This window comes from Echinococcus granulosus (genome assembly GCF_000524195.1).
Source record: "Echinococcus granulosus chromosome Unknown EG_S00011, whole genome shotgun sequence".
In the NCBI taxonomy this organism is placed as follows: Eukaryota; Metazoa; Platyhelminthes; class Cestoda; order Cyclophyllidea; family Taeniidae; genus Echinococcus; species Echinococcus granulosus.
Window position 1 is genome coordinate 1299498 of NW_020170391.1, and position 24577 is coordinate 1324074.

Consider the following 24577-nt stretch of genomic DNA (forward strand, 5'->3'; position numbering starts at 1 on the left):
TGGAACAAGGCAAGAGCGAAATCATCAGCACATGCGTGTAATTACTCAACTGCAAGCAATTGATGTAGTGTAATTCAACAGGAGAATACCAAGCACACTATAGTAACCGTTGTTCGATATCGGTACTCTACATTTGATTCTGAATTAAGGATATGTTATCCAAAATGATTTTGTGAGAGTAGAAGTAGAAAGTGCGTTTTTAACACACTTCTGTTACAAAATAAGGCCTTTCCTCCGAGCTACCCTTGCATGCCATATTAAAGGCAGCAGATATGAGCTTTCACGATTTCCCTATTTTTAGGACAATAATCCTTCAATTTGTATTGCTTATGAATTTTAACTGACACAAATGGATCGCGCTATAGCACTATAACAGCGCATCTTGATTAAAAATGTGTTTACTTCAGGCCTGGGACTCCTTGAAGCTGTTATCACACCAGGGTGAGCCTTTTAGGTGACTCATTCACCAGAACGGCTTTCTTTTGATGCTAGTCCAAAATAAACACTTTTCTACTGCATTATCCTTTGCTTCGGTGGGCGAACTCCCCGCTTACTGTGAATAGGTCTCGAGAAAGCCGCGGTTCCTTGATCAGAAAACGATGTATAATTAGAATTTTTAATGGTGAGCTGTTGAAGGTAAGTAAATTGTCAGGTAAGGCTAATGTGCTATAATATTTGCGAAAACAGTGGGAGCCAGCTTAAAATGAAATAAAAAAATACTACCCTGCATTTCCTATCATGGAAAAATTATGGAACATTGTCGTTTATTATTGATAGCTAATGTAAAATACAGGATATGCACCTCTTTGAGTTTCAGGATTGGATGGGAAAACGAAAGAAATATTTCGTGGTTAAAATAGTCCCCGTGATTAGTACCTGGGGACCTTAAACTATAATGGAACTTCTAGAATTTATAACTTAAGATGAAATGGGTGGAATTGCAAATTGAAATAAAGTCAAGCGATGATTAAAGCCATCTGAAGTCCAAATTGATGGTAAATGAAAGGAACCAGAAAGCAACTAAATGATTGGAAAGTTGTAAAATGTGGGCAAACACAACTTATTTATTTATTCTTCGTGTGCTACGGCACGATAAATGGGTTTGCCCACTTCCTGAACAACAATAAATAAATTAACTGCTTTCAGTAAGTTATGATTTCCATGCTAATGAAACTTCTCGGGATAGAGCTCACGAGAATCACAAATCACCGCATGGAACTACTCATGCTCGATAGACCTTAAATTAGTTGTATCACAAGAAATGTTGCGCGCAGCTATGGGTGTGCTATCGGACAATCAGTTGAACTAAATATAAAGGGTCGTAATTCCTCTAAGCATTATTAAGGTAGCATTAAGAGTGCAACTACCGTCCCCTCCGAGATCTCCAAATTATCTCATCTCTCGATCTTCATTTTGTGGAATGCCAAAAACATATAATTGGTCAAATATAACCATAAAAAAAACTTGACTCGATTACTATGGGTGTGTTTGGACACGAAATATAATAATATTTGATAGAAATTATTTTCTAGATATTTTGCCTGACGTTAGAGAGTTCCCACCAACTACATATGGAGTCGTGTGTGGCTACTTTTACCGACAGTAATTAATGGAACTAATGTTATGCTCTTCTGGAGAAAGATCACAGACATATCAGTCGATCATCGCCTCTGAATTGCATAATTTCTGGAATGCTACACCCCACCCTGACACTCATTAGCATTTATTCATGCAGGATGTAAACTGAAAATCGACTTTAATTAACCATCTTGATGCATGGAAATCGAAGGTCTATAAGGGAAGTATACGGTACGAGGAACTGCCTTTTGCATCGAGCTAATAGATGAAGTCACAAATGGTTCTCAAGACTACTAGACCTCACAGCAAGAAACTTATGTCTAGGTCTAGATGTGTCTCACGATTCATAAAAATTCAAAGAAAGCAAAAAAGCACTTTAAAGGAATAAGTAAAATACGCCTTCCATGGTGTGAAATCCACCAAAAGATTCGTGATAAGATGTATTCAACTCAGAATAGATCTTAGCGAACAAAACTACCACAATGAGCCTCTTATATTGACGCTTTCGACCTTCTTCCAGATTCTGAAATTTGTACAAATGGGATAGCATACTTTTTTTATTCTTAAGCTTTCATCCAAGCTGTCTATTTATCGCCTTTCATCAAATGCTAAAACAAAAGAGAAGAGGAAGAGAAAAACACTATGCTAGACTTCTTCAAGTCTCACTACGTTGGAGATTCGTTCAAAATTGAGAATGTCTTTAATGTATTTTAACGTACGGGACAGTAAGTGACAATCACAAACAGGCTTAACTTTCTATAAATGTGACAACTCAGTATAGCTCTTTAGTTATTTATTTAACTTTCAGTCTTGGTAAAAGTCCACCTGGGAGTCCTGTCATTGTACTGCCCCACCCGACCGCCCCCACCTCCGAGAGCCCGTCCTCCAGGCCATGCCAGTAGACCCCAAACCCTTCTCTATGCCAACAATACATATTCTCCCCGAGTGTTATGTCTTCATTCGTCTTCTGGGGAGTCTCGGGGCACTGCACTCAGTACTGATTCATTCCGAATGAATAAGTGCACCAAAAAAAAATTGCTGTTGCGTCCTAATAGTAGAAGACCCTATAGTAAATTTAGAAATATTTTCATACAAATCCAAATATATTGATTCTTGTGAGTATAGAGTACGAATATACTGAAAGTAAACGCCTCTGAATGGAAGACATGTGGCACGGGCGATACTGCACTAAATGATAGGCAAATTTGATAATGCCATACCGACTTGTCTGTCGCACACCTTTCGATTGCTAGTCGGTGTTGACAACTTGTGCATTTGTCACAATTAGAAAGTCTTATCTCCTGCCTTAAGCATTCCAAGATCAAAGTATCGCTGGACAAATGTGTAAGGTAATATTTCATATTGCTTTTAAAATATTCATAGTTAAATTGTTACTCATGCCGCTCATCAGATTCTGCCGAAAGTGGATGATGCAGGCAGAGACAAGTCACTTGTATGTGGCAGTTCAATAACGTGGCACTGTGCACGCAACGGAGCAATAATTCCACTTGTCACTTTGGTTCTGCTTTACTGTGGCGTGTCCTTTTGGACGTAAAAATCTCTGCAACCGTACGTAAAGTACAAAATCTCCTAACCTTTCAACGCTGTCCCCTGGCCAAACTGGCGTCTATAGGGCCAGGGTCACTCAACTGCCTTCGAGAGGGGCTGGTAAACTTGCCTTCACCTACTACTTGCCTGCTTCTACTAAAAAGTCGACTGAAAACTAAAAAATTACAGATGTCCCATTCAGACGTGAAGGCTGGGTAGCATTTAGCAAAAACTAAGGTCCAATAGATTGCAAATCAGCGGTTCAGAAGAGACCGCGTTATTTTAGGTGATCCAGTCAAGCAAACTGTATGAAAACTCGTCATTCAATACCATCGCTAGCTGGCATGCATGCAAGTGTTTGCCCCTCCTTGTTCTTCTCAATTATTTCTATCAATAATGGGATGTAGAAACATAGTTTTTATGCAAATTTTACACAATTTCAATACAAAATCAGCTATGCTGATGTTCGGTTAGTCGTCTGGAGCTTGGTTTATCTTTAATTACTTAGTTCTGATTAGACCATGTTTATGGCACTCCGGCCACTATGTGTGCATCACCCACTCACTTGGCTGTAGCTGCTATCGATAGGGAGCAAAGGCATAAAACCCACGATTTAGCACAAAAATAAATACAGACAGGTTGGCCTTTCAGTGCACAATATCATTATTGTGCTTCTCAGTTTGTAAAAGAAACTTTGTTAGAATTTTATTCCAAGGAGTGAATTCAGCTTACGTCCAGCCTCCGATTGTAGTTCTAGACGGTGTAGACTATTTCCTGCATACGATTTTACTTTTAAATGAGAAAAAGGGCCCACCTAGAAACAAACATCTTCGTTGGAGATGTAATGTACAATGGGGGTTCCCCTCCTTTGCCGTGATAAAATAATCCGAAGTTTATTCATGATCTGCTTATCTAGTTCACCACTTGAAGACTCGTATAGGCAAACCAAAGCAAGTGGATACTCGTGATAATTGAGCAAATAGGTGTAATATGAGGAGCTCAACTGGAATTCGCAACTGAATTATAGAGAAGGCAGTGGAAGAAGCGTTCCTAAATGAATAAAACCGTGTTCTTCTTGAAAAAAGTAAGAATTAAACAAAAATGAGCCTAGTTCTTCAAACAAGGGATAGCAGAATGATCATTTTCAGGTTGATCACTGCCTGTGCTACTACTCATGGCCTCCGACTTAGAAGATATGCCTGCCAATTGGTGCTCTTAATCTTACAAAAATGCTGCTTCTATGGTGAAGTACAGTGCGCAAAAGTGGCAACTACGCAACCCGCACTGATACTTAAAGCTGGCAACACCACAGAAATGCATCACCTCGCTACTACTGCTACTCTATCATTTGTAGTAGCACTAATCCAAGGGAGACTACTACGCGAATCGCCCCTCCAGGAAAACCCTCATGGTGATTACTGCGACCAAAAATATATCCCACGACTTACGAAAGTTGCCTACTCACACCAAGAGGAGCCAATTTGACGGGAATGCACAGGCATCGTACTTGTGCCACTGAGAAAAGGCTAAACTTCAAGATCCCGCGCCAACCACACACACCTAGATGGGAATTTAAGTGAATTAGGAGTTTCCGATGAAGTCTCACTCAAAATTTAAATAACTTCCGACATACGGCAATTCCTAGCAAGCACCTGAGAACGTAAAATGTGAGCTTTCATGGGGAGTTTAAGACAATTGCAGTGAAAGCATGCCGAAAAACAGCAAATAGCCCCCTAATCCCATCATCGAACGGCTGATCGAAAATGAGCTACTACAATCTTCTATACACAACAATATTTATTGTTTTTTGCTTGTTGCACCCTCACCAAGTGAACATTTATGAACGCTAAGCACAGTATCGTTAGAAGGGGAAAAGGCCTCTCGTCCGTCCAAACAAAAGCCAATATCTTAACCAACAATAAAAGAAATAGCCACACATAACTGCGCCGTCGTACATACATTCAGCAATAAATTCGAAAGAGTACAACAGTGGCAGAAAGAAGAATTGAGGCTGGTGTCGTTTATTACTTTCAGAGATTGTTGCGGTGATCTCTCGCAGCAAGTATACAAAATTGACACTCAGGAGTAGATATTACCGAGATTAAACGTGGAAAGCCCGAATATTAAATATTTCACACATTTCATTCACCTGAAAAAATATGCACACAAATGCATTAGTGCAACATAAGCGACCATGCAAAAGGCAAAAGCAACTTTGAAAAAGATCATATGAACTGGGTTGTTCCTTCTTTTGATGATAATTTTGCATTACTAGATTATTTACGCTTCTACCGAATGACAATTTAAGAGCTCATTCACCAATTGTCAAGAAATATGCAGGATTAGGCGGTTCTATGATATCTCTGTTCGTTTAATGCTCACAAATGACTAGGGCGGACATGCAAATGGATATTAGCGTAGCTGATGGAAGCGATTTATCGAGACGGCAAGTGCACACTGATCAAGTATGAATGATGATTCCCTTAAGTGAGTTTGTTTATTTCAAGTGAAACACGACGTCAATTCTATAGTCCCATTCCTGCCATGCACATACAATTGCAGATAGCAGGAGGAGACTACGACAAAACCAATGACCTTCCCTAGTGCAAATCAAGCTTACAGGATTGCAAACATTGCTTGTAACGGATACACCGTTGTGAATGACAAATGCGCACATTACAATGTGATTGACAAAGCAAAGGTGAATAGTCAATCAAGCTAACACAGTGGGGTACAAATAGTATGAGAACACATTCACAAGAATCCAGACTTTTAGTCTTTCTAGAAACAACGCACAGTATAAAAGGAATTAGCGGAAGTGAAACAGTCGCTAGAGGCGCTTACCACGGCTCCGAAGAAGAGTAGATGGGCAACAGTGATAAGGGAGGTGAGGGCGAGCAAGCAGGGAAATTCGAGTTTTGCGGCTGCGGTGGGTGGAAGACCGAGGCAGAGAACGAAGACCACTAGCCCGTAGACGCCCATTAGATGGCACCACATCGGGGCCTTCGTCTTGGTCACCTCAGCTAGGATTACGCGGCACTGCATAACGAGTACAAAACATCACAATTTTTGATATATGGCATCATTTGTGTACTCACAGGCATTATGGTATTGCAAAGAAATGATACCTTTTTACTGCCATAATAAATGCTATCAGTGAGACTCCTACCTAATCGGGTTAACTCTATTAGAATTATAAAAAAATAAAAAAAGGAAGCTTTAACAATTAATACTATTTTGCAAATGAGTGAATTGTAAATCTCCCAAACACTAACTTAAAGGTGCAATCAAAAACAAATCCCAAAACACTGATGAAGAGTTGCTAAATCTATTACGCAAGACACTAACTAGCAAAATTGAAAAACCACAAGAGGACAGTCGGTGAAGCTACTCTGCTAGAGGCGCTGTTCACCGAATTCACACCAAAGTTGGAGGGAGTTACCCCCAAAATTCAGTAAACATAAGTTTAGTATACGTGCTAAAGTAAATTAGATAATAGTGAAACAATTTAATGGGAACCTAATGTAGGCAAAGCAAATAGATGTACAATACACGACGTTCCTGCTTCAAACTGTGCATGAATGACTGTACGGGTAAAAACACGAATTAATAAAGTAGACCTGATCTCAAAAGTAGACCGCCAAACTTCTCACATGAAAGTGAATAGACTCACACTGGATGCGCCCCGGTGGTCGCAAACAGGATGCGAAGTCTCAGACAAGAATGGTACAGGGTGCAAAAACTCACGCTAAAATTTATCACAAAATTAAAAACCCTTTAAAGTGCCCTATAATGATACGCGCAAGAACAAAATTAGGTGTTTGGAAATGCGACGTGGAGAGGTAAGAGGGAAATCTAACGGCCCAATGGTGTTAGGGTGTCCTAAAAGCGAAGCAGAAAAACAAGGTACCTACTATAGCTCAGATGGCCAAAGATATTTTGATTAGTTGCATTTCAAATACGAAGAGATTGCATTAAAATGAAATCGTGATCCAAAGGTAGGGTGAAGCAATGAATCAGAAGCTAGAACTATGTTGTAGCAGACTCTGTTGGCAAAAGAAGTCTGCGATCGAAGCGCCTACGTGCCCCAGTCAGAGACGAAAAAAATGGCACTGGGATGATAGTAAATCGCAACGAGAACTCCACATGTCTTTGAGATGTAAAAAGATTTCTAAAATAGCTCCTACTCGGTATGCATTTGGTAAAATGTGATTGCGCTTGAAATGGAATATCCACCCCATGTACAAGTGACAAGCGCCGTGCTGAACAAGGCTGATGACGTGAAAGCCAAGTTGCATGTCTATTGACAAAATTTTGACCCCGTAAAACTAATGCTTGTCCATTCTAGCTTCTTTTCAGGCTCATTTTTGGTATCACTGATAAGTAAACATTCATGCATCTGATTGTAAGAAACCATTTCGCATAATCATGATCACAGTTTACATGAACAGGAAATCATAGCATTTAAGTGGCGGTTGACCACGGAGGTCAAAGAGTATGGCACCGTCTTTATGCGTTTCGTGTCCTCAAAAGAATAACGTTGTGACTCATGAAAAGGTAGTTGATACGATACGGTACCCGCATCCTGGACACACAGACAAACGTACAAAGCGGCAGAGGATGAGCTTAAGCAGCGATTAGTAATTAACTTACAGTGATGTTGGCAGCCAAGGTGCCGCCACAAAGGAGGAAGAGGCGCGGTGAGTGCTCCATGATGCGTGTCGGAGAGAGGGTCATCCAAATCCACGAGGCGAGGAAAACGAAAATAGTTCCCACGAAGGGTCGAACAACGGCCCCTGGTGTTGGCACCTTCGTTCTGTCCTTGTTGCAAGCTACAACCACATTGATCACGCTGGATGGAATGGCGCAGAGCCAAAACACGCCTGGTGTGAAAGCACAAAAAATAAATGGCGGATCCCCCGGTTTTTTAAGAGGAAGGGAAATTGAATTATTCAGCACATGTGGGTACTGCGTGCATCAGTAATTGATCATATCCGACTTGTACTCAAAAAATAATTCGAAAATGTGGGCATGTTAAGGAACATTTAGAAGAATACGCAATATGCCAAGCTAATTTGACCCAAATAGGTTGTACTGATATCCATGCAAACACACCAAAGGTCTTTGTGGTAAATATAAGCAATGAGATAAGGAAAGATGTAAATAAAGCTAAGCAATTTTCCCTCAACAATTCCCATCACTTCGCAATGTACAATATCCATTTGATGAATAAAAAGAACCAAAAAATTTGGAATTGGATCTGAAAAGGTAGCTATTAATAAAGTTATCAATGGGACTAACAAAGCACGCTTACAAAAAATAATTGAAAGATTATTGGTTTGATAACGCAACTCTACCAACAAAATGAGCATAAAAAAGATGGCATCCAAATAACAACTTTGTTAATTGATTAGCAATAACCGGCTGATATATCAACACACTAACATAGAACCACAAGTGTATAAATTGTAGAGGAACATACCATGTACTACATATGGCGTGAGTTCAGGAACGTTCATTTGTATGATCGGAAGACGGTTTGCCCAGATCGAAGGTGAGGTGAAAAACGTCGTAACAAAAAGAAAGATCGTCGTCTGAACGGACCATCGGAAGAAGTCACATAAAGAAGAATGAATAACAATCGCGAAAGCAGAAACGGTGCAATAAAGGTCCTACGAAGCCATACAAATATGATAGAAAATAGCACAATGCGTATAAAACGCAAACAAAGCAAATACGTACCATTTGACCCAAATCATATGACCACGGAAGGAATAAAACTCCAGTAATGGACTTTTCCCAGTGTGCAAGTAGGAAGCCACAGATGATAATCCATTCACAGGCAAACAAAATGTTCGGATCTACTTGACCTGAGAACAGAGAAAACAGGATGGGTGGATAAAATGCCGCTGTCCAAGCATCGCAACAGTGATCCATTAGCTCCCCCAGTGGAGATGAGAGCCCTAGCCTCCGTGCTTGCTTACCATCGATACCGTCTATATCTATGGTAAGAACAGTAGAAAAGTGGTACCCAACGTGTGTGCGACGAAAATCAAGAGGGCCGATAACAGCCATATGACGCGCGGAGTATGGTAAGGAGATTTGAAATCCCAATCATAAAATGTAAGCATAAGAAAATTTGAAACCGTAAGACCAAATCCAATGATTGTGAGCATGTTGGGTGCAACCCATCTTGGGCAGTACTAAAAACTAGTTAAGCGCATGACACTCAAAAAACCTGAACTATATAGTTCCAGAATGGATGAAATATGTAATTCGATAGAGGACTTGTGTCAACACATGAATACTTGTGCCTACGAACACCATCTATCATAGTATCGGAGAGCATTGGCATTCTTTGTCTAATTTATAACCCAAATAATAGTGATAACAAAAATAGAGGGGAGACAGAGAAGTAGGCGACAACACAGCAGCGCTGCACAAAAAAACAGCCGAAGTGTCCTTGCAGTAGAGGAAAATTTACCGTAGTTATTGCCCTTTTATAAAGGTCGTAATATATGCTGCTAAGAGTGTAGTTGATTAAAAAACACTAAATATAGTCAATGTATACCGGATTTCCCTATAAGTTTTACGTTTAACTGCAGGACTAGTTATTCGAAGCAAACGAATTCGTGTAGGATTATTTACTGATTTGCATTTCACACGCAAATACTCCCATTTTTGAATAATTTATTTTAAAATTTCGTAATGTTCGCTTAGACGGGGGCTATTTACTAGAGGTGGCTCAGTGGCAAATGCAGTACCGAGGGGTTAATTTTCATTTTGTGCTACATATAAACGTTTTTTTACATATTTAACTTAAAACACTCCAAGACGCTTATTGTAGGTTAGATGTGAGAACAGAGACATATGATCTTTTGAGTTCAGCAAATGTTTCTTCTCTTAAGAAGCCTGCAATTTTGATCAGAACGCACAACTTTAATAAAGTGCCAGCTTTAATTCAGAAGATTATTTCGTTTAATTTTTCCCATCTTTAATTGCGCCCACGCGCCTTATACAAAAGCAGAGCACATAAGTATTTTCGTGTACGTTTAATAAGTGTCATGGGCGGTTCTCCTAGGTCATGCCTCCCAATTCGCCCCCAAAAAGTTTCATTCCTACAGCTTTATAGTAATGTATTATCAGTACTAAGCTCATGCTGCTTTTTTTTCCACCTACCTTTCCAAACGGATTACCGTCTAAGGCCTGTAGTATTTTCAGATTCAGACGACCAATGAGTATTTGTTGGCTGGTTATTTCTGGTTTGTTTCATGAGGTATACTCTTCTCTGGTTAGTTCAATAGTCGACTAGGGGAAGTTAGTCTTGGTGTTTTCCTTTCTGGGGAAATGTTGTCAACGCGTCCTTAGTTTTCCACAAATTTGAAATGCTATCTTTCGGACCCCATAGGTCGAATGTCTAGAAGTTCTCCAAGGCAAAAGCAATACTCACGCCATTATGATATCGTTAATGGTAACTCAGGCTCTCCTGTCAAACCCAGTCACCGCTATACTCAAGACGATAATTCCCATCGCAATTATCATCATCGTGGTCGCCACTCGCAAGAACGCGTCAAGGGTCTCTGTAGCAGTCGACGAACTCCCAAAGAAGGATGTCTCAACTCTAGACATCGCTCGCGTCGCTCTAGCGGCAACATGTCACCCGATTATTTTGCCAGGAAGCATTCTCGACGCGATTCAAACAATCAACACCACCACTCCTACTCCAAATCCCCACGGAATCGGCACCGGCATGTGAATAAACGGTCAAATAAGGCCAAAGAACGCTCTCCTTCATCGTCCTCTCCCAACAGTTTGCGTTCAGCTATAGAACCTAACTCTCCTAACCGTGTTTTAATCAGTGCAGAGTCCCCTGATAGTTTTATCCCACCTATTGTGGCATCACCGATCTCTCCCAACTCCTCATTTGGAAATTCTCTTTTTGATCAGATTTCTGATCGTAAGTTTACTTACCTTTGTTCATGTTGACTGCACGACGCTACTTACCAGTGTCTAAACGTTGTTCGTAATTGTTCAGGCCCTATTGGCAAATTTTAAACTAATATTACCGTGCTGGCAGATTTATACAGTGGTTCATAATTCCAACTACTGCAATGTTTATTGGTGCATTTGCTTATTTTCGATCAAGTTTGAACACAAAAAAGTGTCTTACAATTCGTTAATGTCTAAATCGCATCCTATAATTGATCTATTGTTCATGGGTTATTTTCTGTTATCCATGAAGTGTACTTTTGTACAACCTATTATCGATGCCATGATTCCATAATAGGCCTTGGCATTTATTGAGTCCGTCAACCCATTTTATGCCTGAAACTTATCAATGCAAAGTCTATGTAGTCAAAAATGTTAGATTTGGGAATTTAGACCGCGATTGAGCATTATTGCATGACTTATTGCTTATTTATGCTGACTTCGTCGCTTTTATTGTGACATTTTTACGTGATATCAGTTTCCGGTCGCCAAAATCAAATACTGCTTGAATTTTGTGTTTCTACCCCCCAAATTAGGTTTCTGATACTTTCCCGTTGATTTAACTATGCATAGTTACGCATGGACAAGAGTGCCGTCCCTTGAATAAGTGCGTAACTAGTAGACAAATTCATTATTTTTTTACTCAGAGGTATTTGAAAGTCGTTTATGAAAGAATGTTGCTCCTCAAAGTAATCATGGACTTATTGGTTTCTTCAGCGTTTCTGGTTACTCACTTGAATATTCAGGGTTTATCGTGGGCTGACCTCAATGTGAACGCATTTGAAACTATTTTTTACCCAGGTTTCTAGGCCTTGTGGGAAGCTTCGTTGGGATTTTTGTTTTTCTACTCAATATCACTTTTATTACATGTGGCTTATCTCACCTCCAAGGATCTTGCTCACCTGTCACTATATCTGTAGTATCGAAACGTCCTTATTAAGAGGACGTTCCTTTAGGGGATTGAATTTAACGCGGCTATATCATTCTTCTAAGTAATTGCGTTTGTTTGGCTATTGCATGATCGTATGCGTGGGCAAAATGATTGTAAGTTGTTTGTATACATCATTGCGCAGTGCCTCGTATTTTCAGCTGAAGTGACGCATATCATCAGACCTCAACGTTGATATTTTTGTCTATTTCGTTGTATTTTGTGTATTGCTTTTAAAAACTGCACTTAATGCGCAAATATTTATTTGCATTGATCAGCAACAGATCAGCCTCCTAAGCACTGTTTTTCATTCAGTTTCGGAATATTCTCACCTCACACACCTTACCATCACCACCTTCCTAATTTGATCATTAATGCATGACAAGAGTAAGTCTCAGCCCGGTTTGAACGTGCCTTGCAAGATAATTATGAAATTGCCTGTTACATTGCATTGACTATCTTGACAGAGCCAAAGAATCCGATTTCAGTCCCCCCAGACGAAGTTTACACACCTGAAGACTTGTATTTGTTGCGCCTCCCTTCCTCCTCTTCGGCTGTGATTCCTTTGGGAGCACCACAGAAGGCGGTGGCAGCAGTGGGTAACGTAGATGGGGTTGGGACTAGGGTGAGGATGTTTGAAGAGAATGCGGAGGAGGGGGAAGAGGTGGTACCGATGGACCTTGCTTCCAGTCCTTTTCCTCACCACAGCCCCGAGCCTAGTAAAGGGTCCATCCACCATCCCTCCACTCCCCCTCCTCAAAAAGACCTTCCTGCTGAGCCTAAGAAGGAGTACGTCTTAGTGTTTACACTCTCTTTTTTTCCCTTACCGGCTCTTGTTTCTTACCTGTGCATGTGGTCCATGGGCCGATTTTTGAGTTACGCCATTCAATTACATTAACGCTATGAATTTCATATTCAGTGTTATTTGCCTAAGTAATACAAGTTTCTGTTCCTTCAGACGTAATTCCCTCACGGATGAATCATCGATGACTGGTCCCTCTGCAGGTATTGAAGTCAGCAAAGCTACTAAGGTGTGTTTATTAAAATTGCTGTGCACATCGTGGTTTAATGCTCAACAATGGCATCATTCCCAGTTCATGCTATGGCTAATGTAGACATGAAATTTATAAAACCCCACTTTTCCCATTTTAACATCGGTGTAAACTGATAGGAAAAGTTGTGAATATGCTTTGATGCCTTCCTCATGCAGTTCGTGATATGCTGCTTTGCGTGTTGTCCAGCAGTCATGTAAGTGTTATGTTTTATGGAAATTTTTAGGAAGCAAATTAGCAATAAAGGGATTTCCGTACACGTGTTTCTGTTTCGTTGTAAGTACAGCTGATTTGATATCAGAACTACAAACTCACTCAAACGTGCGGAGGACCAGATTTCTTTGTTTCTCAGACATATTACCCGGAGTTGGACAACCATGTTTTCCCGATCTTTTTTCACCACTTGAAAAGACCACATCTTTTTCCTATATTTTACGGGTCGCATCATCTGTTCGTCAGTTATCAACTTGAAAGCTCTTTTTACATAACCCATTGCAATATTTTTTGCATAGCCATTGAATTCTGCGATAGCATTTTGTATTGTATATGCAGGTAGCTTACCACTTGGTCCACCTGCTTACAATTTCCTCCACTATCTTCCATTAACTGTAGGTTCTGTGCTACCGATATTATCTAAAGATGTGCTAGGGATGTCTGCCCATCCCCGGAGTCGGAACTTGAGAGAATATGCGTCGTTTTCCGGTACCGACGTAAATTTATGAGGTTTTCTTCAATAACCCAAGACTTCTCCCTTTAGATGACCTTGGTGACAAGTGATGAACAAGTTATTGTTGGTGACTTGTAACGTGCTTTCACTAATCTTAGTCAAAGTCAGCTTTGTTATCCGGAAATATATGGCAGTCTTCCAAACTTATGTGCTAGTGCTCTTAAATTTCTGGGTGTGATGCATAGTTTTGCTGAGAGAATCTCTAAACTGAACTTTAGGTGTAATTTTATGACATACATCAAATTTAGTCACTTGTTACATTTCATTTCGTTTACTTCGTACCCACTCCCCATATTATCTCATTCCCTCCCAGTGGTACCCTCTTTTTTGATAGTATACTTATACCAGCTTAATTCTCGATTCCTTTCTGATCTTGTCAGAGGTAATATAGAGTTAGTTCACTAGAAGTGGGTATCCCAACAGTTTTCCGTTTTAATCCCGTCGCAAGGTCACTCGATTGCTCTCCCAATGTTTATGAACGGCGTCGAGTCGATAACTTTGGGAACTGTATACAAATCATTGCACTTAAACGGTATTTAGACAGCTTAATGTTTAAATGGAAGTATTGTCATACCTCACAAAATTCACCTGTCTATTGTGGAACCTGAGACAAGGCAGCTGCAAGCGATTTCAAAATCGCCTCTCAAACACGAAGCTGTGATCCATGTGCATACTCTCCCCATATCGTCGCTTCATTGTTCCATCTTGCTTATTTGGCAACAAGCTTTGGATAATATGAAGCTTTTAACCTCCAAACAGTTGCTTGAGTTGTTAGGTTGGTTACTTTATTTCTCCTTCTTCCTCAACATCCACCCACTTGACATTTTCATCAGATTGTGTCACAACAATGAAGTGCCTCTATCTTACCCCCTCTCTGCGTAGGCTCATAACGAGCGGATGCGAAGTAAACTGGTGCCGGCGAAGCGGATCACATTGCCACCGTTGCATCTGTACCTGTCAGAGGATGGAACCTCGCCGCTGCCACCGGGGTGGCAGCGGGCACCAAACCCTGCAGCGACGCAAGGTGGCGAGGACGGCGGCTACCCCTACTACTACTACCACACTAAGACGCGTCTCACACGCTGGGACCCTCCCGTCTATCCCTGGGATGCCGACCCCGAGGACAACCTCATCCCCGACCGACCTGACGACGACCCCGAGGCGCCCTATAACTGGAACTGCGCACATCGCTACGCCGTCACTCATGAGGAGATCGAAGCTGTGAGTCTTGTCCCCACCTTTAAACCTCGCTTGTTGCAGCTTTCATCCTAACATATCTTGGTTACGCTCATGTTATTGAACCCATTTTCGACTTCAGAAGATATCGGACCTTTTAGCTGCCTCGCAAAGATGATTTATTGTTGTGATGAATCTGACTTTAATTAATACGATGTCTTTTATGAATGCTTACATGCGAACCCATTAGCAATATACGGTAAACGGAGCGGGAATTCCACTGACCTCGTTTCTCAAAATGCCAAATTAAGGCTTGTTAAGCTGTGAATTCCATATCACATGTAATCGTTCAATGAAGTTGGTTTTTTTAAAGCTGATTACGAATTTAACGCGTTTTGTTTTCCTACCATTTCGAAGGCAATAGGTCATCGCCATCTGAATTGACATCACCTAAACTATTGTTAACCGCTTAGAGATGCTATTTCAGTAACAAGTGAGATGTTTAAACGTGCCTCTTTGTTTTAAATTGGAAATCCTATGTGGGGTGATTGTGAAATACCTCGGGAAATTGTTGTACTTCTCTGAATTCAATAGTTTTGATATCGCTACCCCAAAAACCTTCTATGAGGTGCCGTAAAAATACTCTATTTGACCACAGTGGTTTTCTTAGCATTCATGGCAGATGTCCTAGTGACTGTATGTGTCCTTAAGCCAATGCTCTAAAAACACACTTTGAACTTGCAGTTAGACGTGTGTGTGTTGTGTTATAAGCATTCACAATCACTCATTATCAGCGAAATTGCAGGGAAGGGTGCCACTTTCTTCGCTGCGTTGATGAAAATCGCGTCCTCAGTTAGTAATTCCCCGTGTTCGACGGCTTTGGAGCTACCGTGATGCAACCTAAATCTAATCATTCGGCTGTCTTTGATCACAAATACCCCATACATTCTGTGTAGTGATTGACAATACAAAGGAAAGCATGTACTCTTAAAAGTATGGTTTATTTAGACACGTCCATTGGAATTTGAATAGCTAAATCTGGAACAATAAGAGGCCACCTTCGATCATTGGTCACACCATTGGGAAATCCACCACAAATACGCTCCCAGTAACCCATATCAAGCAAGATTAAGATTGAAAAGATTCTCTTTGTAGCTATCTATCCAAATGGTGGAGTAAATGGGCATAAATTTACCTGGTTTTTGCCAATCACGGACCAGCAGCAGCGTACGGCCTCCTCATCACCCCGCATGCATACTGTACACGTCAACGGCAATGAGGACAGGGAATACTTATGCGCCCCTCTTCCTCTTTAGATGTACGCGCAGTATCGGAGCCGCATGCTCGAGCGTCAGTGCATGGAGCTGATACACGAGATGGGCGCTCGGCCAGATGTCCCGCAGGGCGCACAAGAACAAAGCTTTGCCATCGAGGTAGGCCCTTAGGACTGCACGTTTACCCAAAGTTTTTGTGATCCATGCCATGAATCACATACATGGGACCAGCGAAATTTTTTCAGGAGTATAATCAAGTTATGAGTTGTTGGTATGGGACGCCATCCTTTATGAGAATAAGATTATTGTTCAAAGAGGCGCTGTTCGTAGCATTAATTGGGATCAATGCACCCGCTGAAGTAGTTCCAAAGGAAAGCGAGCCACCACGGCCCAAACGTTTACTGTTTTATTTGAAGTTATATTACTCGAAAATAAATTTAATTATCCCCAGATCAGGAATGTCCTGCGTTTACTTTATCGTTCGAACCACAAAGAACATATCACATATGTGTGACATCGGTAGCGAATGCGTTAACTCTGCTTTGATTATGGTGTGTTTGCTTAACTTTTCTTTGTTCTCTAGCTTTTTTCTTTCATACACAATGAACTGCGAAAATTCAGGGACGCGAGAGTGGATCTTGGCAGGATCACAAACGATGAAGATCTCCATCACCTTACAAACAAGGTACGCGCGCCATGCATGCAGTCAGCACTTATGCAGAATGCTTAGTTTTATTAGTCCTTAAACAACGGTAATGTCAGGGAGTTATGCTAGGATATGCGTCTATTCTATAGTTGAGTCGCACTGCATGATTATAGCTGGCTCAAGAAGTCATTCCGAAGGAGGTTAGGAACCTTCACCGGGCCCAGCAGGCAAGTGCCTCCAGCCTCTTTGCCGCGGTGGTTGCCGAGGTGACACCAGCCATACGGGATCGAGTGTCGAGCTACGTGCGTCGTTACATGGAGTCGAAAGGTCTGTGCTACCGCAAATTAATTCCCCACCACCACAACCACCAGCACCACTCTGGCCACTAGAGCTATTGCCCCTACCTCCCCCCCCTCGTCCTCGAAACCGTGTCTGCGCATGTATATATGGCTGTACGTATGTGATTGCGGACGATCGTTGAAAAAAAAAATAATCCGGCCGGCACGAGATGACAATGGGTTCCAGTGCTCGGCCAATGTATTTTGCACGCTTTTGAAATATAGATATACACAAACAGCATTCCTCATCAGACATCGTCACGGTTCCCATTCGATTCTTTTCGCCGATGAAAATAATGTTACACACGTGGCTGGTCGACACGCGTTCATTTTCGTAAGTTTTCAGTTTCACAGACTAAGATGTGGGTGCATTCTCGTTGGTCCGATTTCGTTTACATACAACCAAATGGGATGCTGTATTTTGTCGATGCACAGGATTACCTGGCTCTCATGCTAAGGTAAATGTTGGTCTCATTTTCCACCATTAACACCACTAACACCATACGTAGACACTGCCTATCCAGTCTCCAAAATCAGGTGTAATGTCACGCGTACAGTGCTGGTATCACAAATCTTGGTTTCTTAAAACATTGGGGGTAGGGTGCTTCGAGTGACTTGACGCTTTCACCACTAACACTGGTAGCATTCCGGAGTGGGTGGGTGGAGAGTAGTGGAACGTCAAGTAAGACACGGCAATGAGGTGCAAGACCTACATGAATAAGATGGCGTGAGGGATTGGCAATTGGTCCAGTACCCCCATGTACCTGAAAAGCGCAACAGACCGGGAGGGCGGACGCGGGTTCAATGCAAAATTTGGAAGGACGATTAGAAAGACGGGGGGAACTTGACGAAATCCTAGATTGTTTCTGGAAGGGTGCATTTGTAACTGAGTAGACTGGATCATGAACTAGACGCGTTGATATGGGAGGAGAACGTATGCGTTATTATTGACAACAATATGCTCGAAAGCTTCGTTTTCTTGATACCACACTTTCATTTTTGGGATATCCACTAAATCATTTCATCGCATACAAAATCGACTAATGACTTAAAGGTGTATTTCGACGAGCAAAGAATGCCTTAAAACCCATCCAACACGTAGGTGGCTTATCCCTACTTAGCTTACGTGTTATGGGGGGTAAATAACCCCTGTGCAGTCGGCAAGATTCACCTAAAGTAGGACATTCCTATATACTGCCTAGGTACGAACGGTTATATTTCAACTCTGCATCTTATAACTCACGAAGCTGACAAATGCTAAGCAGTCAAAAAGATAACATCACGAATTCCGCACCCCCTGCTTCCACAAAAGCTAGCCCTCGACATATAGGTGTAATAAAATCCACTCCTTTCTTTCAATTCCGGTTCCTCACTCTTTGAGCGGAAAGAGGAGAACATCTCTATAACGACAGTTTACAAGTTATCAAGGTTTGGAAGGATTCAAAGTTCGCCTCCTCCCCGAGTGTTGATGGTTTCGCCCAACCATGTTAGCGCAAGCTAGCCCCCCATTTCTTAAAAAGCATGTTCGAACAAGCAAGCACTAGATAGGTGACACTACCATAATACTTGTGTTGACTAACTGTACCGTTTAGAAAAGAAGCATTCAGAGAACCCCAGTCTCAATGCAGGAGTTGTCGGTTCCCCGAGGAAGAGTAGAGTTTGGAACCCCAACCACCCCTTAAAATCCGTACTCACCCAAGCTAACGTTAGCTAAAAAACCATGCCCCTATCGAATCAAACTGTTCGTTCAAAGGATTTAAGAAGCAGAGAGGGAGGGTTAAACGGAAAACGCATTACTATTGTGCGTTTAACTGTCAGTGCGCCAGCCTAGATTTTAAATTGCTTTTCAAATCTAATGTGGTTCATAAAACTGGAGTGGGGAAGAATGCTAAAAATAAGTAACTTTAATAGTGGTAATGTGCGCTTAAAATGTGGTCGCCTCAAACACATATTTAATAATTCCCACTGAAATTTGGTGTCGCAAATAACTAGGTATGAGCAAATATCCTACAAGTAGCTTAGGAAACTTCTAGTCGTGCAAATTCCAACATTTTTGGGTTTTCGGCACGGTCGTTTAAATGATATAATGTCTCATATAACTTGGGTTACAGGCCTACAGATCGCATAAAACGTCCAAGTAAATTTATTAAACTAATTTCTATTGCATATCCTGTTTGTCAAAACGACTGCGGCTATTTTGGTCATCGTTAGATTGTCCAGTCACTAGACGTATGCGGTTCAGAAGTAGCAAATTAGCGCGTTTGGGGGCTGAACTAGCCTCAGTATTCATTCCCTCGTGCTTTCCTTGCTAACAATGGATTCCCTTGAGGAACTCGTAGAGCAGTCTGATCGGCTGCTTATGGAAATTCGAGGAGATACTGATCTACCGTTGATCACGCGTAGTCTTGAACAAATGGGGGCCTATGGTGAAAAAATGTGTTCATCTCGTGGTGTAAGAAGCGATGTGAAGGCTGCGCGTCTACTGGGTCCCACCATTAACTATGACTTACCTAAAAATTTGTCTGCTAAATTGGAATCTCTCTCACAAATAAAAGAAGTGGACTTTGCTAAGCCGAAGATTGACATGGACATACACACATTTCTGAGGTGCGAGCGGGAGAATATCCTATTTACTGCTACTGAACAAGCAAAGCGGGCTGTGAGCTACTGTTACTCAAATAATGCGATTTTGTATGTTTTGTAACGTATGGGTTGGAAGCATGCTTCATTCTATGACCATTTGTAGACTTCATTATTGAGCTTTTTTTACCATCTCCAATGAGTACAAGTTTTTTTATGTGTTTATGTGGAATTGCTTCTTAGTGGAATTAAATTTGAATTCCAGGTCTTTGACGAGGTTGACTCGATTTGTCGCAGGTCTACATCGTCTTGGTGGGATCGTCAGGCTGCCGCCATTTTGACAGCCCTTGCTAGTTCTACTGGTCCAATAGACACCGCTATTTTCCAAACTGTTCCAACTTCTGTTGCAGCAGACACCGCCATGGGTCGGGAATTTCTTTCTCGTACTGCTCCAATCGATTTTTCCGCTGACTCACAGGCGTCTATTTCGAAAGAGGAGCTTTTTTACGCCAACCAAGTTGATAAGTATCTCGTCGATTCTCTCGCCACTACACAAACCGTCTGTCTGCGTCAGGTGTCGGTTAGCTCTGGCCTTCTAAACAAGCCATCGCTTTTTGACTACCTGTACAACACGAAAAATGCGAAATCTGTTCTCTTTGATGAGTCTAAACAAAACGACTTCTGTGAAGTTTTCCGTCTCATTAAACGTATGTTTTCAATCTCGGCTATAAATATTGATGACGTTGGACCCTCGGAGACCCCGCTTCTTGATCTACCACTTCCTGCCACGCACGAGAGAGCATTAGAGTTTCGTTCCGGTTCCTCTCTCCAGTCGGCATTTCTGAGAAGAGCGATTGCTCATTTAGAGGTGGAATTTGCGACTTATTTGCAAACTGTCGTCTCATCAAATCCACGTCTGGCTCTGTTGGGTGGTTGTCCAGGTGTCAGAGCCCTCGTTCGGGCTTTTCTTAATGTCAAAAATCCTTCCTCCCAACCATCCGGAGACTGCGACTTCGACTCCTTCGGTGATTTTGAGGTATGGGCATCATACCACTAGATGTGTGCGCATTAACTGTGAAATTTATGCTAAATGTATTGTTGGTTTTTAGGATGGCGTTGTGGATAGCAAACCAGTTTGGCCCATGATATACTACTGCCTTCGTTGTGGTGCCTTGCAGGATGCTGCTAGCGTCGCATCCGATGCAGCGTAAGTTTCACTTGAAACATTGTGGGTGTATGCTTAGAGCAGATGAACATTCAGTGTATTGATCCTTATAGTAATAATCTGGGAGATTTTGTTCAAATTCTGAACACTTTCATGGCTGAAGGGAGATGTCTGCCTCCAAAATTGGTTGCAAATGTTCGAAAGACGTATCGGCGAATCGTGAAAACTTCTCGTGACCCATACAAAAGGTAGTGTTCGCTTCTCGTTTGTGTTCTGCAAGGCCCAATATTCAAATAATCCTCCAATGGCTCTTAATAGGCTGGTATACTGTCTTCTGGGCTGCTGTGATCTTTCTGATGCACATACAGATGTCGGTCAAAGTATTGATGATTTCTTATGGCTCAGGCTTTCACAAATTTCTACTAATGAGGGTACAACTGACCAGCAGGATGATATTGAAAATCTTACTGTCGGCCAACTACAAAGTCTCCTCTATGAAACATATGGTAAGACGAGATGTCTGACTCTAAGATTGCTGTTTATTCTCTTCCAACGTTTCTGAAACGAAATCCTTTTGTAGGTGAAACATACTTTGATGCTTGGAACCAGCCCCTCATGTACTTTAAAATCCTCTGTCTAAGTCAACAGTTTGAAGGAGCATTGGCTTTCCTCTCGCGTATTGAGGGACTGCGTTGCCACGCCGTTCATCTGGCTCTTCTACTTCGCGAAATGAAAATTCTTCTCTTACCGACCTCAAAACAGGCACCACTCGGTTGGTCATTCTTTCCATTCTGACAATGCGTGATACCGTTGAGTCTTAGTTGACGTGCTACTGATAATTCCTCTTAAGGATTTATATTTTACTATCAGGTTTCAAATGAGTTTTTATAGGAGACAAGTAATATTTTCTTCTTTTAGTCTGCTTAATCTAGGCGGTACTGATTCACGGTTGGGTTGTGTTTGGCATCACCTTTTACTCCAAATTACTTTCTTTTAGTGTCTCGTGTGGACTCTGATCCCTCTGGTTTCCGACGTCTTAACTTCGTTCGCCTATTACTCCTTTATACACGTAAATTTGAGTTGAGTAACCCGACTCTGTGCATAAATTACTACTACTTCCTGCATGATCTTCCCTCTGTGACCGAGGGCAAAGAGAAGACGACAGTAGCGAGTCCACCTGGTTCTGGGATGCACAGTCTCTTCGTCCAGTGCGTGGCTGAGTTGGCCATTCAGACGGGCGAGTTCGATCTCCTCCTTGGCCGCCTTACTCCCGAGAATAGGGCTCTGCGGCAGGCTGGCGCTATCGATCGCTTTGCGAGTGTGGCGCCGCCTATCTCGCTTATCACCATTGTCGCAGAGATGCTTGAGGCCCGGGGCCAAATGGTGCAGGCCGTGAGTGTCTACCTCCTCGCTGGAGAAGTAAAAAATATCCTTTCTGCCGTTCGTCTCATCAATCTCCTTCTTGTCGGCGTGGTTGCTACTGACGATTCCAACGGTCTCAACGTCACTGGTAACTCCGAGAGAGAGAACATATTACGTCTAGCTACTGAAGTCAGTAATTTTATCACATTCATATAACCTTTTGATGTTTCCTACGGCCAATCCGTCACCAATTTCCTCCGCCTTTTCAACTTTGCCAGGTTGGTCTTAGCGTTCGACGCCTGGACCCGATTACCTCAGCAGTTGGCGGAGCGGTGAGCTCAGACAGTGGAAGTTGCGGTGACGTCTCGCCGGCCCTTCAGTCGGCCGCTCGAACCCTCTACTACCTTCTCGATTTGGCTACCTTCTTTGACCTGGCCAGCTCGGGTCAATGGCAGGCGGCGCTAGATCACATGGATCGATTGGGCCTCCTGCCCACCACCGCTGCCAGCGAGGAGATCGATGCCAAGGTAGCTGGCTTCGCTGCCATCTCTGACTTCGTCCGCAGACCTATTCCCGCCGCAATTCTGCTGCTCCTACGCTGTCTCACCGTCAAAGCCTCCACTGCGAAGGCTAATGAGTGGGTCACATTTCAGTTTAGCTTATGCTTTGGACAGTTTATGCCTCAGCAATTGCCTTGATTTCAAGGCGCCATTTCTTCAATCTCTGCGTTTCAAAAACACATACTTCGCAGAAATTGGTTATCCGATCGAGAAGTTTACTCTCAAACTCTCTAACTGTTAGCTAGATCGCTATAAGGTCATTCCACAGAAAAGCGGTCGAATGAGTATCTGGTGATTGAGGTTTCTTGAGCACAAATTGAGTTCGATCACAGTGTCAAATTTCCTTCCTACCCATTGAAATGCCACTGAATGTTGTATTGTGGATTCTTCATATAACTTTTGAATTGCTTACAGAAAAAACGTGGGAACTTTAGTAGTAATTACTTAAAATTTGTTAAACGAAGCTGTATCGAAGTTGAAACCACACCGAACGGCGTCTTATCCTTGATTATTTCGATTTAAATGAGATTTCCGGGTTGGTTGAAATTGAAGTTGACCATCATTTAGGAAGTGATATGCTCATGAAATAGCTAATTCTAGACCATGAATGCCGTGGTAGATCGATTGCCATTTGGCTTCAGTTCATCAATGGAGGTATTCTCGACGTTCCAAATCTGTTCTTTTAAATCCTCCGGAAGTTTGATTAGAAAATTAGTCAGTGTTTACTTTCTACTGACGAGTTCAGTCCCATAAATCCCATACATATTCTATACTTATTTAAATATTTGGTCAATCTTGTCAGCAAACTAGAAAATGACGAATCCACGATATAAATCGCATTCGGGAGTCTGATGCTAATGCAGATAATGTGTTGGTTTTACTCTGCGTATGGCCTCGTAGAGAGCGTGGTATCTCCGTCGGGCGCACACCGATCGGCATCAGTGGGCACTCGGTGTGTCTTGAAGAGGTTCGAGCGAGAACGCGGGCCCTCATCACTTTCATCGGGCGGATTCCGTATCGCATGCCTAGCGAAGTGTATGCACGCCTCTCACAGGTGGAAATGCAGCTTTCTTCCGCTTCCTCTTGTACTTGAAACCTTTTCCTCTCTGGGTGTGTTTATACGCCTTGTCATTGTTATCATGTTGTAATGAATCGCAGATGCGCTCCAATTTGATAGGATATTGACGAGCGAAATATTTCGTTCTTACTTATTATGTTTAAGTAAGGTACAAACCATAAGCAGCCATTCTTCTCCGAGAGACAGAAGGCAATTTTGCGATACTGTGAGTTCATTTATTTAGGCTGTAATGCATTTGGTTTCGTAGCAGAAAATAGCATAATGTCGCACTACTACAATTACTACAATCTGTACACTGCTCACAAATGGCACGGTATACGGGAGAGGAGCCTCGATCAGAACTAAGTAGTGTGTGTGAAAAAGAGGAGATGCGTTTCGATGATGTAGTGCGGTGCGGCGTACACCATGCGATCGGAGGAGAGGGACCAGAGCGGTGGTGTTGTGAGAAGAAAATAGGTTTGTGCGTTTTGGATGTAGTTCTAGGTACATGAGGGGTAGGAGGGAAAGAGGAGGATGGTAGGGTCGAAAGGCAAGACGTAGGCGTTGAGTGGGAGCGAAGCGTGAGAGGAGTGAAGA

The 24577-nt window shown here is 42.1% G+C and overlaps 3 protein-coding genes across 3 annotated transcripts; 2 read left to right on the forward strand and 1 right to left on the reverse strand. All coding sequences in view use genetic code 11, as the record gives it.

The window, feature by feature from the left end:
• Positions 1–5227: 5227 nt before the first annotated feature.
• EGR_02510 (Ethanolaminephosphotransferase) lies at positions 5228–9481 on the reverse strand (the record flags this gene model as incomplete). Its single annotated transcript, XM_024491759.1, has 7 exons — positions 5228–5275; positions 5971–6165; positions 7780–8009; positions 8609–8798; positions 8869–9128; positions 9158–9329; positions 9365–9481. The coding sequence occupies 7 exons, from the start codon at positions 9479–9481 to the stop codon at positions 5228–5230; spliced, it is 1212 nt and encodes a 403-aa protein (XP_024353910.1).
• Positions 9482–10539: 1058 nt separating this feature from the next.
• Positions 10540–17307, forward strand: EGR_02511 (Histone-lysine N-methyltransferase SETD2; the record flags this gene model as incomplete). The annotated part of the gene is made up of 7 exons (XM_024491760.1): positions 10540–11083; positions 12511–12832; positions 13002–13074; positions 14705–15043; positions 16315–16431; positions 16856–16957; positions 17092–17307. The coding sequence occupies 7 exons, from the start codon at positions 10540–10542 to the stop codon at positions 17305–17307; spliced, it is 1713 nt and encodes a 570-aa protein (XP_024353911.1).
• Positions 17308–19570: 2263 nt separating this feature from the next.
• Positions 19571–24016, forward strand: EGR_02512 (Nuclear pore complex protein Nup93; the record flags this gene model as incomplete). Its single annotated transcript, XM_024491761.1, has 9 exons — positions 19571–19915; positions 20102–20872; positions 20946–21043; positions 21115–21249; positions 21320–21507; positions 21582–21773; positions 21999–22552; positions 22642–23000; positions 23824–24016. The coding sequence occupies 9 exons, from the start codon at positions 19571–19573 to the stop codon at positions 24014–24016; spliced, it is 2835 nt and encodes a 944-aa protein (XP_024353912.1).
• Between the last annotated feature and the right edge of the window lie 561 nt (positions 24017–24577).